At 41.0% G+C, this 18,552-nt stretch overlaps 1 protein-coding gene across 2 annotated transcripts in view; it reads left to right on the top strand.

Moving 5' to 3' along the window:
* Positions 1-14,619, top strand: part of TBC1D9 (TBC1 domain family member 9) — a 103,299-nt gene extending 88,680 nt beyond the window's left edge. For both annotated transcript variants that reach the window (XM_032805288.2, XM_075066279.1), the window contains 8 exons: positions 49-147; positions 275-343; positions 1,891-2,131; positions 3,049-3,114; positions 6,017-6,103; positions 7,986-8,060; positions 8,574-8,674; positions 12,403-14,619. In XM_032805288.2, the coding sequence (XP_032661179.1) occupies positions 49-147; positions 275-343; positions 1,891-2,131; positions 3,049-3,114; positions 6,017-6,103; positions 7,986-8,060; positions 8,574-8,674; positions 12,403-13,128 (1,464 nt within the window). In that variant the 3' untranslated portion in view covers positions 13,129-14,619. The remainder of the gene's footprint in view (positions 1-48; positions 148-274; positions 344-1,890; positions 2,132-3,048; positions 3,115-6,016; positions 6,104-7,985; positions 8,061-8,573; positions 8,675-12,402) is intronic.
* The last annotated feature ends 3,933 nt before the right edge of the window (positions 14,620-18,552 follow it).

Here is an 18,552-nt window from a genome sequence, read left to right as displayed (position 1 = left end):
CAGGTACTAGCGCACAATTGAAAGGATCCATTTTGTCCTCCTTTTTAGAAATTTGGAAGTATACGAGCAGATCTGATTGAACAGATGAGATTTAAGCAAAGACTGAAAGTGATCCAAACTCTTGAAGACACCACTAAGCGCAATGTGGTAGGTCCTTGGAAAAACATGCTTGCTGAGATCAGTTGATTAAGATCAATTGATTTCTGAAATAAAAATATCTTTCACATGGCACATGTATTGGAAGCTTTTAATTGTTAATGTTACATTTCCAAAGGTGCGAACCATTGTGACTGAGACTTCTTTTACTATTGATGAACTGGAAGAACTCTACGCTCTTTTCAAGGTAAAGCTGTAGTCAAGATAAGATCACGTGCATGCAGGAAAAATAAACGTTTAGATTTGACATGAAAACTGCTGTCTGCTAATGAATCAATCTAAATTTTGTGAGTTATTTGGTGTTGTCGTGTGCCCTGTCATAAACTGTAATTTGCAACTAGATATAATTGAAAATACAAAAGAGCCATTTTTAAAAACTAAAGAAATAATTATTTTGCTAACTAATTTGATTAGAAAAAATGTATTATCCTGAGGACATCAGTTAGTAGAAAAGTAAGGAAAAGACAAAATCCTGAGTCACAGTTTCAGACAGCTTCCAAAAACTTCTTCGTCTGTCTACCTGATTTGTGGGCATAGTTCTGAAAATCTGGCCCCAAAATATCTTCTTTATGCTAAATTTTGGACAGCCCGTAACTTTACATCACATGGTACTTGCTACCTGCTACAACTGATGGTTTTAATTTATACTGAATCTTCTATAGTTTGTCTTGCTGTCCAGAGGCTCTCTTGAAGTAGTGTTCTAATAGTAAGTAAAAGCTAGGGAGAAGTAAGAATAGAGTCATAGATTTCAAAGCCAGAAGGGACCATTATGATCTGACTTCCTGCATACCACAGGCCATAGAATTTCATGCAGTAATTGCTGCCTCAATTCCATAAATTCTGGTTAAACTATAGTATATCCTTTAGAAAGATGTTCTGTCTTGATCTTCAGACTTCAAAGGAATCCACCATATCTCGCTGTATGTTGTTTCAGTTGTTAATTATCCTCGCGGTGAAAATGCCTTATCATTGCTCAGTCCATGAGTGACACACACTGCAATAGGTTGTCTTCTCTTGATTGGCCAGGATTGAGTTTCTTAAATATTCTGGTAAAGGGACGTATTTTCTCTTTGAATCTCCTGTAACTAGTCTCCATACTTAACTACAGTCCCAATCATGCAATATGATTCTCTAGACTGTATCCTTGCCCCTGAGTATTCTCAGGACTGTGAAATTGGTGAGACTGCGAAAGAGTGAAGGAGTCCATGATCACAGGGCCTGATCAGGCAGTATTTCCTTGCTTCTGCCCCCTCCCCCCCCATGAAATCAGTTTGAAAGCCCTTATTGACTTCAGTAGGAGCAGGATTAGGCACTAAAATAAAGCAAGTATTTCTGCAAATGCCAAGTAAATGTTTAACTTAAAGACAGCAAAATTCTGTTTTGACGGGTATCTTGTAATCAGCCACTTTACTAACTTGAAACAATACATAGCTGTGAAAAAACAAGATTGAGCATATCAGATCTCTGTGTATATATATATATATATGAGTCACATCTACTTGCTTCTTTGATCAAAAAAATGTTTACTATTATTTTTTTCTGGGGAACAGAGCTGAATTCTTTTCTGTTTCATGAAGCAATTCTTTTCTTTTTTTGTAAGAAATGCCAATGCTCATCAGAAATGAATCTGCTAAACTCAGATGTTGTTTTAAATGTATTTATTTTTGTGTTGGTGATATTGTTGAGCTGTTTACAGAAACGGTGACAATCTTACAGCATTTGCCTTCTCTTCAGGCAGAACATCTGACGAGCTGCTACTGGGGAGGGAACAGCAATGCTTTTGACCGTCACGACCCCAGCCTGCCGTATCTGGAACAGTACCGTATTGATTTTGAGCAGTTCAAGGGGATGTTTGCTCTCCTCTTTCCTTGGGCATGTGGGACTCACTCAGATGTGCTAGCTGCACGCTTATTCAGACTGCTGGATGAAAATGGAGATTCTCTAATCAACTTCCGTGAATTTGTCTCTGGGCTAAGTAAGGAGAATTTAATGAATTAACCTGAGAAATACTGTCCATTACTCAGGGTGAGCCAGTCTGTCAGAAATCCTGATGTTATACTGACTGTGAGTGGCACTAGTTTAATATAAACAAATGGAATTTAGAGAGTTACAAAAAACATTAAAATTATAGTTAGAATAATAATATGATGTCACTAACATTGGTTTCCAAAGAGGAAAAGGTTAAGGCTGGCTTGGTATTCTGTCCAAAAATCTTTCTGCATTTTTGGTTTTATGCTTCCAGTAGATTGCACTTGTTGATATTTGCCAAGAAATATTTGCTGTTTAATTCTACTTAAATAATATAGAATATCTAAGTATTTTTCTAGTAAAATAATTCCAACATCTAGTGAACTGCCATAGAGTACTTGAATTTCATATTACTCGTTTTTCCGCAAGCCAAAGAACATTTCGATTGAGGTTAACATAATAGCAGAGACTACTTTATCCCTTGGTTACTCTTTGATCATGATCTTGTTTTCCTGGTTCTTTTCTAGCAAACATCTAATTGAGCTAAGTCCTATGATGCCTTTATTTGGCCACAGTTTGTGCAGTTGGGACTCGCACAAGAAAGTTGTTCTTAAACATAAACCCCTATGGCCATCAGTGTAGTAATGTGATGATGACTATTTTTGCGAGCTGCAAATGTAAACACTCTTCTAGTAAAGAAGTGAGTTAGTGTTTAAACCACAGAATTCAGAGTCAGGTAGTCTGTGTTCTTTTCTGGTTCTACCGCAGAGTAGAATTACTCTGTGATCTTAAGCAAGTCACTTAACTTCTCTGTTTCAGTTTTCCTGTGTAAAAGGATAATTCATAAATGTTTGTAAATCTCTTAAGAAGTCTTCTGATAGAAGCTGCTAATAATACTAACATGTTCAATGGAATATTGTTTAGGTACAGCATGTCATGGAGATCTTACAGAGAAACTGAAGCTGCTCTATAAAATGCATGTATTACCTGGTGAGTAAAAGACATTTAAAATAGCTGATTTTTCAGGCAAAACAGAAAATTGGAATATACTTACTTAATCTCCATTTTCCCAATTAAAAAGACCTCTGGTTTCCCAGCTAAAAATAGGAGAGTGAAATTTCCTTTAGATACTAAGTACATGCAGCAATCAAACAGAAGAGCTTCTGTCCTCACCTCACCATGAGTCCAGGAGATCTTCATGCACACTTCAGTCTTCTGCTCTGCTCATCATAAATGGGTCATTTTTATAGACATTTGCTTGTTTTCGGAGGTGTTAGTGGCTGCTGTTGTGCCCATCAAGTTGGGTAGTGTAATTCCACTGACTCACTATGGGTATCGTGTCAAAGAAACTAGTCCTATCTGAAGCCAGGTCAGCAAGGTACCTAAGCCTGTGCATAAGTTTAAGCATGCAGATAGTCCCATTGGCTGCATGTGGTCGAAGTTATGCACGTGCTTAAGTGCCTTCCTGAAGATGCATGAGTGCAGCAGGATACTTAAGGAGCCCCTCATCTCTAATAAGTACTGCCTCTGGGGCAAGCTTGAATGAAGATACTCATTAGTTGCTCAAATTATTTAGGACACATTTTTATTGAATTACAAATCAAATAAAACTAACCATAGGGCTGGAAGTCCTGGTAGCTATGAAAATGGGAGCACTTGGTTTGCCTTTCCAGCCTATGATAGGCTATGGAGGCCCTCCTTTGTTTCCAGCAAGCAAGGAGTTAACTTTCTGCTTAGAATTCACACACATGTACAGAATAACGCTGTCACAAAAAGGCGAACATCCTTTTGGGATATATTAGCAGAAGTGTTGTAAGCGAGACACAAGAAGTAATTCTTCCACTCTACTCTGCGCTGATTAGGTCTCAACTGTAGCATTGTGTCCAGTTCCGGGTGCCACATTTCAGGAAGGATATGGACAAATTGGAGAGAGTCCAGAGAGGAGCAACAAAAATGATTAAAGGTCTAGAAAACATGACCTCTGAAGGAAAATTGAAAAAACTGGTTTGTTTAGTCTGGAAAAGAGAAGACTGAGAGGGGACATGAGAACAGTTTTCAAGTATGTAAAAGGTTGTACAAGGAGGAGGAAGAAAAATTGTTCTTCTTAACCTCTAAGGATCGGACAAGAAGCAATGGGCTTAAATTGCAGCAAGGGAGGTTTAGGTTGGACATTAGGAAAAACTTCCAAACTGTCAGGGTGGTTAAGCACTGGAATAAATTGCTTAGGGAGGTTGTGGAATCTCCATCGTTGGAGATTTTTAAGAGTAAGTTAGACAAACACCTGTCGGAAATGGTCTAGATAATACTTAGTCCTGCCGTGAGTGCAGGGGACTGGACTAGATGACCTCTCGAGGTCCCTTCCATTTCCGATTCTATGAATAGAGTAAGAAAAGTTTAGGGATGAAGGGCCAAGTAAGGCTCTGAGAGAATACAGGAAAGTCTAAATAAACAGCTGCTTACTAGTCAGGAGCACAGGTGCCAACATTCACGCGGTAAATAAGCAACCCGACTTTCACAATAAGCCAAAAACCAAGCTAATCCCGTTTCGAAACAAGCCAATCCCTAAGAACCCCAACACTCTGAGACTAGATCCTCCCAGTGTGCAGTATGGGACTGGAGTGAGCCTACTGTGCACCCCGACTCTCTCCCCCCTGCTTGAACCCCTTTACCCCTGCTTGCTGGGAACCGATCAAAAAAAAAAGCAGCAAAGAGGAGGACAGGTAAGTCCTTTAAGAAGATAGAGCGCTACCCCAACTGATCCATTTCTTCGGGCTGTAAGTAACACCAGTTTAGATGCATCAGTGGTGTGAGTATAAGTCTAAAAGTGTTTGTTGGTGTGGGAGTCAAACTTGCATCTCTCTCAATTTTCCTAATAAACATGTCAGGTTCAAACTAAGGGCAGGCAGTCTGGCTCAATGCCAGTAATATGTATCCACTGAAGAGAAGGGACTGCCCTCTATCCAAGTGATGAACTGAGAGGTGTCTTATCCCTCAGTGAGGTACCTAGCTCATCTTCCAACTGCTCTAGGGTTGAGAAGCTCAATTACACATGCGCACAAGCCAAACCTTTGATGCAGAAATAGTTTCAGATGCACAATACAAGTTAGGATATTAAGCAAAGCATTCTGTTTTTCTCCCAGGAAGAACTTATTAGAACAAAAGCTGGAATCCCTTAAACACAACAGAACTGCCACAGTTGTACTCTGCTGTGGTGACTAGAAAGGTGGGGAAGTGGGTTTGGGTGCAAGGAATCCGTACCATTGTGAGACACAGAGTAGTGTTTTGGAATAGCTGTCTTATGACAGCAGTGTAGTGCAGGAAGGGGAGGGACAAAGATCCATTACTCTGAATCAGTGGGTCAAATCCCCCATAGAGGGCAGGGAATAACAGCAGCCACTCATACCACTTACGGGCTGAAGTACCTGCTCAGAGAAACTGCTCCGGACCCTAAAGAAGAGGACAATTCCTTCCCTAAGACCACAGGGATCTCCTGTGTAAGACCTGCACAGCCGACAAGTGCTTTGACTTTGAGGGTACATAGGTCGGAAACATCCTAGTGACTCAGGCCAATGATGCATTTAATGCATGTCTTTCCACTGAGTGACCAGTACCAGAATCTTCAGAAGAAGGTATAAGAAATCTATTTAGTGGACAGTTATGAAATAATCTGCCCACAGAAGTAGTTTCTTCCTAACCACATCAGGTAGTGGTTGGCTTCTCTCTGAAACATAAGGGGATTGAGTGCTTTTTTTACTAACCTTCTTAAGTGTGGATATCCTCATTATGTGGTACTACACTTCTAAAATGTGAAACTCTACACTGACACAAATTGACTTCGTTTTTTTAATTTTTTAATTTAAAAACACAGTCATTTCTTTCTTTCATCACACAGATCCATCCCCTGAGCAAGAAGAGCCAGATTCTGCTTTTGAAGCAACTCAGTACTTTTTTGAAGACATCACACCAGAGTATACACATAGTAGGTGACTTTTCTCTGCAAGAGCATTATCTTGTCTTTTCATTGTTTTAAGACCCTAAATATTGGTTAACACTAATAACCTTACTTTTAAATGGATACTTGCTCATTGGATTAAAATGAAGAAATAAAATATTTTATGTAAAAAGAAATGTATATGACTAGTGTTTGTTATCTGTGAAGATGTCTGTGTTTTCAATAAGGCCTTCCTTCGATGCCATAATGAAGAATTCCTCTTGGGGTAATGCCATCAGTGTGGTGGTGATGGTATGTCACAAGTTCAGCATGTATAACTTTGTGGAGGATCAAAATAAGTGTGTTGGGCTGTGAATGGAGTAGAATCTTGTTTAAATGTGTTAGTAAGAATTGACAAAAGTGGCAAAACAATTCATGATGCATATGGACAGTACCCTCTGAGAGAGAGAGAGAGAGAGAGAGGCTGTTTCTGGCTATAGGGTATAATCTCTCCATGATGTGCACAACCTTCACAAAGACTGACTGGGGAAAAACATGAGCATAGTGCCTGTGCATCCCGTGTGTGTTGTGGAAGGGGTCCACTGCCAGCCTGCAGATCTTATTTATTTGGTTCCAGTGGCTTCAGCACCCAATGCATTTGGAAGAGTGGGGCTGAAGATGGAACAGCAGCTGCAGAAATTAGGGTCTTCAAAATTTCATAAAATAGGATGCATTCTTTAATCTGCATATGCCTCATATTTTACAGATAAACCATTTTGGCAGTGTTTTAATGGGTCTTTAGATGCTTTGAGTGGAGATTTCAGTGAAGTCAATAGGAGCTGACTTAGGCCAATGCTGAGAACTTTTAAGAGTTCATACTTTGTCACTATTAAATTTTAAATCCTCTGCCTAAAAAAAAAGCTTATGAAATGGCTGGAAGTCGAAGCTAGACCAATTCAGACTGTAAATAAGGCGTACATTTTTATCAATGAGAGCAATTAACCATTGGAACAATTCACTAAGGGTTGTGGTGGATTCTATATCACTGACCATTTATTAAATCAAGATTAGATGTTTTTCTAACAGATCTGCTCTAGGAATTATTTTGGGGAAGTCCTGTGGCTTGTGTTACAGGAGGTCAGATTAGGTGATGATAATTGTCCATTTTGGCCTAGGAATCTATGAAATATCGTGTATACCCCTATACAGAGCTTGGATGAAGAGAGAAGCTATAATAAGAAACCTCTAAAATCTACTTAAAATATATTTTTAATACATTATAATACAACAACTTTGGAAGTCTGAAGCTTTCTATGTCCCCCATTAGGAAGCAGAGAATCTCTGCTTTCCAGTGGCTTAAAGCTCCTGGTTCCAACCCTGAAGTGCCTGGAGATATTGGAAGTTACATGTCACTGTTTTTGAGGACTGAACATTGCCCCTCATGCACAGTGGGTTTCTGTAGTTTTGGGGAAAAGAAGAAAACTTTTTTTTCTGAAGGTTGTTTGAAACTGTAGCTGATGATTGATTGGAATGTTAGAAGTGGTCTCCTAGGAGATTGCTTAGTGGACGGAGTATATGAGAAGCAATTAGGTGTACATTATAAATTCAAGTTATCATATGGATATCACTGTGAGCAGATGGTGGTGATATTTAATTGGTGGATTCCGTAATCATGGCCCTGGGCATTATATTGTACACAAAGATGGCCCTTGTACATGTCTTTATTTTATTAATTACATGGAAGTTGTAAGCAGATGTAAAAATAAGCAAAAAATTGGTCATGGTTTAGTCCTCTCGTTCGTGACTATGTCCTTTCATAAATGTAAAACTTTGCTTATTCTACTTTGTTTTGCTCTGTAAACATGAATACAGTACACATGCGTATCTGAAACTACAATAAATCTCTCGTTTTGTAAATACTTCCCAATAGTTGTTGGCGTTGACAGCAGGAACAAACAAGCAGCAGACGATGGGTTTGTTTCAGTGAGCCTGAAACCAGACAAAGGTACATATTTTCTCTGTATATTTTACTGCTTGAAAGATGAATTCTTTTGAAGAAAGTGTCAAAGTTAGACTCAGGACTCACAGTTTGTCAGACCACTCTGTTTTATTAGCACAGCGCTCTGCTAATACACCCAGATAATGTGAGCACCATACAAGACACAAACTATCTTATTTATACAGATAAAAGGGGGGGAGCACTTAGCAAGATAACAAAGGAAGCAGAATCTGATAAGTTTACCTGGGCTAGCCATGAATATCTTATTTCCTTACTAACTATTCCCGATCTTCTGTTAATGTTTCGCCATTAGCACCCTTGTTTATGCCTAATGTTTCTTTTCCTGGCACCTGTATTTCAACATTTCTTATTTCTGCTTAAAGGTACATACAACATTTCTTTAATCCATTCTTATTTTTACAATATAATTCATTCTACTTTCACAAAAGAAAAAATGCTAATGCAGGACCTCATGGTAGACTTTGTCTTCCTCTTTTCTGGCCAATTCACTGACATTAGGTAAGAAAAACTCACAAGAAAATCGAAACTACCTGAGAATGTGGAGTCAAGAGAATAAATCCAAAGCAAAGAATGCAAAGGATTTACCCAGACTGAATCAGGTAAATTCTGTTGACATTTAGTTATTTTTCATAAATGCCAGAAGTTTGGTCATATTCATTTTGGCTTATATAGTAGGTTGATCAAATATTAGTATTCAAATTGCAGGTTCATATGACAACTTGATTTAAAAATATTGCAAATATTAGAATGGCTGTTTTGGGGTGAGGAATGGGGGGAACAAAGCATGCAGGTTGGTGATATTCAATATGAGGCCATCCAAACTTCTGTTGGGAGTTAAAAATAAATGGTACATCATTCATGTATATCTGTGGAATTTAAAAAAAAAAAAGACGCTTTGGAAGGAAAGTGCCAGTCCCAGAAATTCAAAAATAATGATCCCCTGTGTCCTATTGACAGATTCTTGTGAGGGGAAAAACTGGTTGACTGTTTTATTCCTTAGACCCACAGAAGTTAGAGATTGTAAAGACTATGGCCTGGTCTACACTAGAAAATTAAGTTGTTATCTATGTTGCTCAGGTGTATGAAAAATCCACACCCGGAGTGGTGCAATTAAGGTGACCTAATCCCCAGTATACACAGCACTAGGTCTATCCACAGTGTACACAGTACTAGGTCTATGAAAGAGACAGTGTCTACGTTGAAGCGCTAAAAGGCACAGTTGCAGTTATGCCGCTATAGTGTTTTACGTGTAGACATAGCCTTGTTGGGCAGCTGTTCCTTTCTCGAGTGGGCAGTGAAGGATTATTCTCTACAGTAAATTGTCCTGTGTTTCGTCCAATCCATGTTTAATTTTTTAAAGAGATGAGACTTCTGCCATTTCCATTGGGAGAGGATTCCACAATCTGAAGGTATGTCTGCACTGCAGCTGGGAACATGCTTCCCAGTGCAGATAGACACATGCTATCTCTGATTGAGCTAATGTGCTAAAATAGCGATGTGGCCTCAGCGGCACAGGCAGTGACGTGAGCTAGCTGCCCAAGTACAAGCCTGCCCAACACCTTGAATATGGATTCAGGCAGCTAGGCCTAGCCACCACATACATGCCGCTGTTGGTAGCGGGCTAGTGCAAGAGAGCTAACGCATGTCTGTCTACTGACAGTGGGAAGCATGCTCCCAGCTGCAGTGTACACACACTCATATAGCCTAAATACTACTTCTTTTCATCCTATTAATTCTAGTTATTCCCTCTTCAGACTATCTTATGCAATATATTTCTTACCTCCATGTCTGAGTACTTTGTTTTGAAGACTGAAACTCTGTTTATCTGGATTACCATTTTCAGTCAACAGAGAAGATTGTTTTAAATTTCAAATCAAAGTGATTAAAATCACCAATTTAAATCATGATTTAAACCAGCAAGCAGAAAACCTGGTACTTTCTTAGTTACTTTCCTAAAAGATGATTCTCATTGGTAACTATTAAAATATGGGTTGATTTGCAATTAAATATGGTCTTTATACTAAATTTGGTGCTTCCTTTTGCTAACTAGAAAAATACTCTACATCTGTACACATTTATTTAAGCACTTCTGTGACCTAACACACCCCTCAAATCCACAGTAAGTGTGTGTACCCCAGTATGTGATCAAGCCAACTGCAACCATATTATGTGCATTCAGCCACCATGAATTAATAAAATAGAACACCACATAGTTAAGGGTTAATTGGAAAGCAGACTCTTAGAGGCAAGGTCAAAACTAGCTGGCAGTTTCTGCTAATCTGAATGGGAGGCAGGGCCGGCTCCAGGCACCAGCATCCCAAGCAGGTGCTTGGGGCAGCAGTCTGTGTGTTTTTGCCCCCAACCAGCATGCCGAATTGCCACCGCGGATGGCGGGGACAGTCCATGTGCTGTTAGGGCAGCTTGCACATTTTCGTGGCAGTGGCAATTGGGTGGCAGCTTCTATGTTCATCTGTCCACGGCGGCGCAGCTTCTGTCTTCCAGCTGAAGAAAGAAGCTGCCGCTGAATTGCCGCTGCCGCAGAAACGCGCAAGCCACCCTAACGGCACACGGACTGCCTCTGCTGTCCGCGGTGGCAATGCAGCGCGCTGCTTGGGTGGCAAAAACAGTAGAGCCGGCCCTGATGGGAGGAGAGGAAAAACAAGTCAACAAGTGAGACTGAAAACCTTGGTGGATGGAAGACCTTGAGTCAGGGCACCTTCGATATAGAAGTTTACTAAAAGTTAGGAAAAGTGATGATTTAGTAGGGGTCATTATGACCTATGTGTTTTATAGAAGTTAGTTATAAAAGACTAGCTAATATGGTGTATTTTGAAGCAGTCCTCTGAAGCCATCTTGAGAGAGACTTTTCCTAACACTTTTTCTCCCCGGCGGGTGAGCAACTGGCCCTTGCATATCCGCTGTTAAATGGTCAATACTGTTCCAGATGTTAGGTAAATATCTGGGATGTTCTAAACCTATTGCTTATGTTTGTGTGTGCTTAAGTCTAATAAACTGCAGTTTTAGATACAGCGTGCTTACTTGCATTAATCATTTATCAGATGGAATTGGTGTGGTCCCACTGATTTATTTCTGGCACCTCATGGAGTGAAACAGTTAAGTTATCTCTGCTGTGGGTTCTGAAAACCCTGGGCAAACAACACATTTAAATCAGATTCTTAATTTTTACTTTTTTTATGTTACAAAATGGTGAATGATGCTTTTCTTATTTACTAGATGGTTAATTTTTTACTCATGAGTTATGTCAAGCTGCATTTGGATGGAAATTCGAATTGTTTAAAAATGCCCTAAACAGCATTTTAGGATTGTTTAATAAACCAGTTATTTTTAAATGCAAAGCATGCTTTGATAAACTTACTTTTCCGTCCTTATGTATCTACCATATTTAATATAGTTTTATTTAATTAATGAAAACAAAGTTTTATCTTTAGTTAGTGATTGAACTGAAGTTTCTGGTCACAATGTCCTTTAAGATTTTTAGAACTAGTAGATCTCATCCTCTCACACCTTGTTTTTATTCATAGATTGGTAAAGGGAAAAGCTTTTCCTTTTTTTCAGAAAATCAATTTCTGAACTTCCGGTGAACTAGACACTGAATTGAGTTGAACTACTTGAATAAATTAAAATGAAGAAAATTCTCTGCATCTGCAGAAGAGGCAACCACTGTCAAAACTGGTTTAGCACTTCAGAAAATTCTAGTTCCAAGTGGTTAGCCAAGAACTTCCACCAGCTCAGTGGTTTGACTATTTTTTTAAAAAAGTATTTAATTTAAATTTAAAAACAGATTTAAATAAAAAAATCTGATTTTTTTAAAAATTATTTTTAATATTTATAATTTATTGATTTTTAGCCACCCTGACACTCAGTGGTGCCTGTTCCTCCTCCACACCTTCATGTTGTTGGAGTCCTGTAGGACACATACTCTACTTTTAATTCTCTCCTTTATGGCTTGATGAGAACTAAGATTGGGACCACTATTCTTCTGGTCAGAAGGGTAATTGTGAGCAACCAGAAGCACTGACTCTCCTCCACTGTCACCTAAGGCTAAGGCAGGGGAAACTGTACTAGCCTGGGAGGTGGAGAATAATTCAATCCAGCAATTTGGTGGAAGCATCTTAGAGAAATACATAATTTTCTTGAATACTAGAAAATATTCTAAAATATCTAGACTACTTCTGACTTCATCATATGAACTACTTGATCCCCAATGTCCCACACACATTTCTTTAAACTGATTTATACCCAAATCTCAAAGACTATATTTGCTGCCATTCCTTTAATTAAAGTTAATTCTATCCTCTACACTTAGGGGCAATTTATTGAACTGTGCAAGACAATGTATAACATGTTCAGTGAAGACCCCAATGAACAAGATCTGTACCATGCCACTGCTGCTGTGACAAGTTTGCTTTTGGAGATTGGGGAGGTTGGTAAGCTCTTCTGTGTTCAGCCCCCAAAAAGTACAGACAGTAGCAGTAACAACTGCAGCAAAGCTATTCAGAGTGTGTTGTTTCAGAAGAAGGGGAGCCAGCAGTATGATTTTGACCAGCGTGAATCCTTTCAAGCCAGCCTCATTGCTAATGAGGAGGAGACAGTTTGCACTGATAACGTATTGAGTGCACAGATGGAAGACATTAAGCTTGAAGACTCTTCTCCCAGGGACAATGGAGCTTGTTCTTCCATGCTTATTTCTGATGATGATACTAAAGATGACAGCTCCATGTCCTCCTATTCAGTACTGAGTGCAGGCTCGCATGAGGAGGAAAAGCTCCACTGTGAGGACATAGGTGAAGATACGGTTTTGGTGCAAAGCAGCCACAACACTTCTCTGCGTAGAAGCACTAGCATTGACAGAGACTGGGCCATCACCTTTGAGCAATTTTTAGCTTCTCTCTTAACCGAACCAGCACTGGTGAGGTACTTTGACAAGCCTGTGTCCATGATGGCTAGAATTACTAATGCAAAGAACATACGAATGATGGGCAAGCCAATAACGTCCACAAGTGACTATGAGATCTCTACTATGTCGGGATGAAAGGGGAATCAGGGGGTCTTTTATTTTAGATTTTTTTATTACATATTTATTAGTACCTGACACAGGTCCTGGTATTTTAAAACATGGTAGTTTTCACTAAAGTGAAAATAGTGGGGTGCAGACATAACTCCCCTGAATTGTAATCACTTTTTGTGAGAAATGTTACAAGAATGCACCTTTTATTCAACATACAGAAAAAAATACAGTTGTCAGTGAAATGTGTGTATTATTAACCCTGCTGTCAGTGTAAAAATGGTAAAGATTAGTTCTCAATTTGTAACTCTAAATGGAATGATAGATATTTGTGTACGTTTTAAAAACAGACCTATCAAAAAGGCCTGATTCTTGACAAGAAATGGGAGATCTCTAAAATTTAAAGGGGACACTCAATCTGTATAGGACCTGAAAGAAAAGTAAATGCCATGCAGCATCCCTGGGGGATGTCTGTTTTTCTTTTAAGAGACTAATGATTTTAATGAATGCTTTGATTTTCTGTTTTTTAAATATATAAAAGACATCCTCTCGAGAGATTTCCTGGGACCTGCCTTTCTTTGCTTAAGAAAGTTATAGACTGGTTTCTCAACAGATTGGGAGTATCCCTTTTTTAAAGTGGAAAAGATGTTTTTAAACATTAAATATAAAAGTACTTCTATAGCTGGATCTGCAGCGCAGCTAATATTATTCAGCTCGCAAAACTAACCTTTACCACCAACCTAACAATATATCCTCAGTAGTGTAAGAAATGAAAAACCTGCATTGCATATGTCTTCATTTACAGCACTGGAAAGTAGAAATAATGTAAACTGAAAAAAATCTGCAAGATAATGTAACTGAATGCTTTAAAGTCTTATTGAGAACACTGTCACTCTATATAATATGAATATTATCCTGTATCAATTTACTGAATATGTTAAAATGAAACCTGGAGCACCTGCACTTTGAATCCTTGCTTTTTTTATACAAATATTCAAGATTTTTTTTATGTTGCTAGATGTTTTCTAATTCAGTTACTTAGTTCAGGATCATTCCTACATGCCTAAATTTTATTTGCTCTCTTCAAAATCTTTGCACCAGAAAACTGTTGGGTTTCTTTTATACTACTGTACATTATGTCCATGTAACTGTTCCATATTTTGATACCCAAAGCTGCTGTTTAATTTTTTTGTTTTAAAAGAATCATTTAAAAACTGTCGATGTGGTCTTTAACCACAGATAAATGTGAACAAATAAAATACACTCAGCAAAGAATGTAGTTCTTTTTTAACTATTAAACCCATGCTAAATGGAAAATTAGATGATTGTATTTTTACACAGCTGTGCAGTGGAAATTCCATGAAACAAATGACTTGGGATCTCCAACTAATGATTTCAGAACACAAAATGTCAATTGTTTCATGACTTCATTTTATTCAATATTTGTGTGTTTGTAACAGGAATATGCTGTGATGTAACAATCATTCAGCAGAAGTTTCTCACATTACAGAATGTCATTAAACACAACAGGGAAAATGTTTAAACTTAGAAAGCTAGAAGTATTATGTTTTGTTTTTTTTTTAAAAACCTGATTGATTGTATAGATGTGATTTTTTGCTATATATTTCTAAGGCACAATTTGATATGCACTCTTCTATTTAAATTACAAAAAAGAAGATTTTTTTTGTTTAAAAGGTACAGGTAAGCTGAGGTGCCAAAGTTATAATGTTAGCAGAACAAGTATGCATATGCATTGTGAAATAGACATTACTGTATTGTGACAAAGGCAGCCTTGACAGTCCTGTTGGGTTCCAGGAAGTGGACGCAAGGTCACTCACAGCTGAAGGACTCTCCCCTAGCCCATGTGGAGGATCCACTGAGTCCAGGACACAAGTATGGGGGACAACAAAGAAAACAACACGGACAAGTGTGAGGGTCAAAAATAAGGAACCTGAAGGGGGGGACACTGAGCAGAGAGCCCCAGACAGCACCCACTGCTCCTCAAAGGTGTCAAGGAAGCCAGCAGACGCCGCGCAGAGGAACTCTGCCCAGATATGTGAGTGGAAAGTAGAATGGAAATAGGCCCCACAGTCGCAGAAAACGCCCACAGCCAACATCCTCTCCCTGGTGTTAGAGATGGTCACTTTAGCCGTGGCTAAGAGGAAGTTGAAGAGGAGGTCCTATGACTTTGTGGGGCCACGGATGGGATGTCCATATATTGGGGGGGAGTGCAGCCAAAACCACAGGAGGTCCAGGAGGAGCGGAAGAGGGTCTGCAACCTGGCACACTCAAGGTAGGTGTGTGCCAGGGTCTCCCTCACGCCACAAAAGAGACAGGCATTGGGAAGAGGATAAACTGTACCAGGCACATGACCATGCTCATGGATCAGTGAAGGAGCCCTGGAAGGGTGGTCCTACTGGGAGTTGGGAAGTAGGTGGATGTAAGCCTGCCCACAGAGAAAGGCCCCTCCCCCAGCCTGAGGAGGAGCTACTTAGCCCAAAGTTGGGGGACAATGAAGAAAAAAAACAGGAACAGGTGTGGGGGTCAAAGGGCCAAAACTAGGGAACCATAAGGGGACACTGAGCAGCAAACCCCGGACAGGACCTTCTCAAAAGCATCCAAGGAACCAGACGCCGCCCAGAGGAACTCTGCCCGGATGCGTGAACAGATGAAAGAACGAAAACAGGCCCCACCGTCGCAGGCCCCCACCCCTTCAGCCAACCTCCTCTCCCTAATGTTATAAATGGCCACTTTGGCCATGGCTAGGAGGAGGTTGACGAGGTGGTCCCGCGACTTCATGGGGCCACGGATGGGGTGAGCATATATAGAAATGTGCAGGGAAAAGTGCAGCCAGAAACTCAACGAGAGGTTCCGGACGAGCTGGAAGAGGGGCTGCAGCCTGGCGCACTGTAGATAGACATGTGCCCAGGTCTCTCTCACACCACAAAAAGCTGGCATTGGAAACAGGATCTTTGAAGAATGTGGTATAAGATGGTTGTCTAAGTTCCCTCTAAGCTGCACAGCTGCCTATTGAGCCCCATGCAGGGGCTCAGGACTGTGGCGGGGAGGCACCTCTCCCCCAGCACAGACCTGCTGTGGCAGGGACAGGCGCCTCTCCCCGCCGGCTCCAGCATGGACCTGTTGTGGCAGGGACAGGCACCCCTCCCTGCTGGCTCCAGCACAGACCTGCCCTGGACTTGCCGTGTCTGGGGAAGAGGCGCCCCACCCTGACCCAACCCAGACCCACCACAGACTTGCCACGGCCGGGAGAGAAGCACCTCTCTCCCCCCGAGCCCAGGTGCTGCTGAGGGGAGAGCGAGAGTTCTCTCTCTCCCCTCTTGCCCCCAGGCAGCCTGCATCCCAAACCCCTCATCCGTGGCCCAACCTCAGAGCCCTGACGCCCCCCCCCAAAACCTCTCTCCCAGCCCTGATCCCCTCTTCCCACACTCCAAACCCCTTGGCCTCACCACGTTAATTTTGTTATGTGCACCAATATGGAGATATGTCGCACATCATCTCCATATTGGTGCACGTAACAATTCATTCTGCACATGCGCAGGAAAAATTAGAGGGAACACTGGTGGACGTGCCATTCTTGCTGATATGATAGGTACTAGGAAGGCAACCTTCATGAATAGGTTCAACAACAAGCAGGCCGCTAGTGGTTCAAAGGGTTTGCCCATGAGGGCATGGAAAATGAGATTGAGATCCCACATGGGGGTTGGATCCTGTAGTGTGGGATACGTGTTCTCTATGCCCTTGAGGAAGCATTTAGTGAGCAGATGGGTGAAGATGGTGACTCCATCCACCTTGAGTGTAAGGAGGTGATGGCTGGTAGGTGCTATCTGAGTGAGCTAGTAGCTAGGCCTGATTTTTTTTGAGTGTCAGTATGTAATTGAGGATTATGGGTAGTGGGACCGACTGTGGAATAATCTGCTTGTCCTGGCACCAGGTACAGAATTGTTTCCACTTGTGCATGTCTTTCATGTTCAGTAGTATGTCTTGTACTTCCTTGGAACAGTCTGTCTCGAGTCCTGTCATCCATGGATTAGCCAGGCCTTGAGATAGAGTTTTGAAATTTTGGGGTGACGGAAGCGTCCCGTGTCAGCGAATAAGGCACATGGGGAAGGGTTTGTGGTGGTCTCTCAGCCATCTGTTCTAGGTATGGAAGCTATGTTTGTCTGGGCCATATTGATGCAATGGGGCTGATCTTGGATTTGTCTTGCTTGATCTTGTGAAAGACACAGCTCAATAGAGGGGGAAGACATACAGCAGTGGGGCCTACCTTTCTTGTGAAATGGGATCTCCCAGAGAGTCATATCCCATTCCAGCCCAGGAGCAGTATTGAGGGCACTTGGCATTTTGGACCATTGCAAAGAGATCTACTGAGGGGAATTCTCATTGTTTTAATATAGTTTTTAATATTCAAGGATCCATCTCCACTCGTGGGTTTGTGAAAAGTTCCTGCTGAGTTGGTCTGCTGTGGCATTTTGGCATCCAGGCAGGTAGGATGCCATGATGTCTATGTTGTTGAAGATGTACCACTGCCAGAGGCAGACCACTTCTGCACAGAGTGGATAGGGCCGGGCCCTTCCTTGGCGATTTATATAAAAATAGTTGCCAAGTTGTCTGTGAGAATCTGGACAGTCCTGTTGCAGACTAGAGAGAAAAAGTGATGGCAGGCATTTCAGACTGCCTATAACTCCAACAGATTTATGTGAAAATTAGACTCCGCTGGGGACCAGTGCCTTGGATGGTATTGTCACAGAAGTATGCCCCCCATCTCACCAGAGATGCGTCTATGGTAATCATTATAGTTGGAGGTTTTTGTTGGAAGGGGACACTTGAGCAAATGTTTGTATGTTCTCCCTACCATGTGAGTGAGTCCTTTATCCTGCTGGGCATTGCAAGATGTCTGTTGAACAACTACCTGTGTGGAATATAGACAGTGCAGCCAGGCCTGTAGGCATCTCATGTGGAGCCTGACATGTTTCACGACGAAAGTCGTAGCTGCCATGTGCCCCAGGAGTTGTAGGCACGTTCTGGCGGATATTTGTGGGCTGACTTTTACTATTGTAATTAGATTTGTTAAGGTAAGAAACCGGTGGGGTAGTCCTGCTGTTGCTGTGATACAGTCAAGGTGTGCCCCTGTAAAGTTCACTGTTGGGTGGGTGTCAGAGCGGATTTCTGAATGTTGATTTGTAACAGTAGGTCTGTAAACAGGGTTATAGTGGTGTGAGTGGTATTGATTGCTGCCTGGTATGTTGGTGCTTTTAGAAGGCAGTCATCTAAGTAGGAAAAGATGATCACACCTTGACTGCGAAAGTATGCTGCTGTGATGGCGAGAACTTTCGAAAACACCCTTGGGGCAGTGGGTAGGCCGAAGGGAAGCACTCTGTACTGGTAATGCAGGTTCCCTAGAGTGAATCGCAGGAACCACCTGTGTGCCAG

The sequence above is a fragment of the Chelonoidis abingdonii genome, chromosome 5 (genome assembly GCF_003597395.2).
Source record: "Chelonoidis abingdonii isolate Lonesome George chromosome 5, CheloAbing_2.0, whole genome shotgun sequence".
In the NCBI taxonomy this organism is placed as follows: Eukaryota; Metazoa; Chordata; order Testudines; family Testudinidae; genus Chelonoidis; species Chelonoidis abingdonii.
This window is presented reverse-complemented; position numbering and strand designations above follow the sequence as displayed.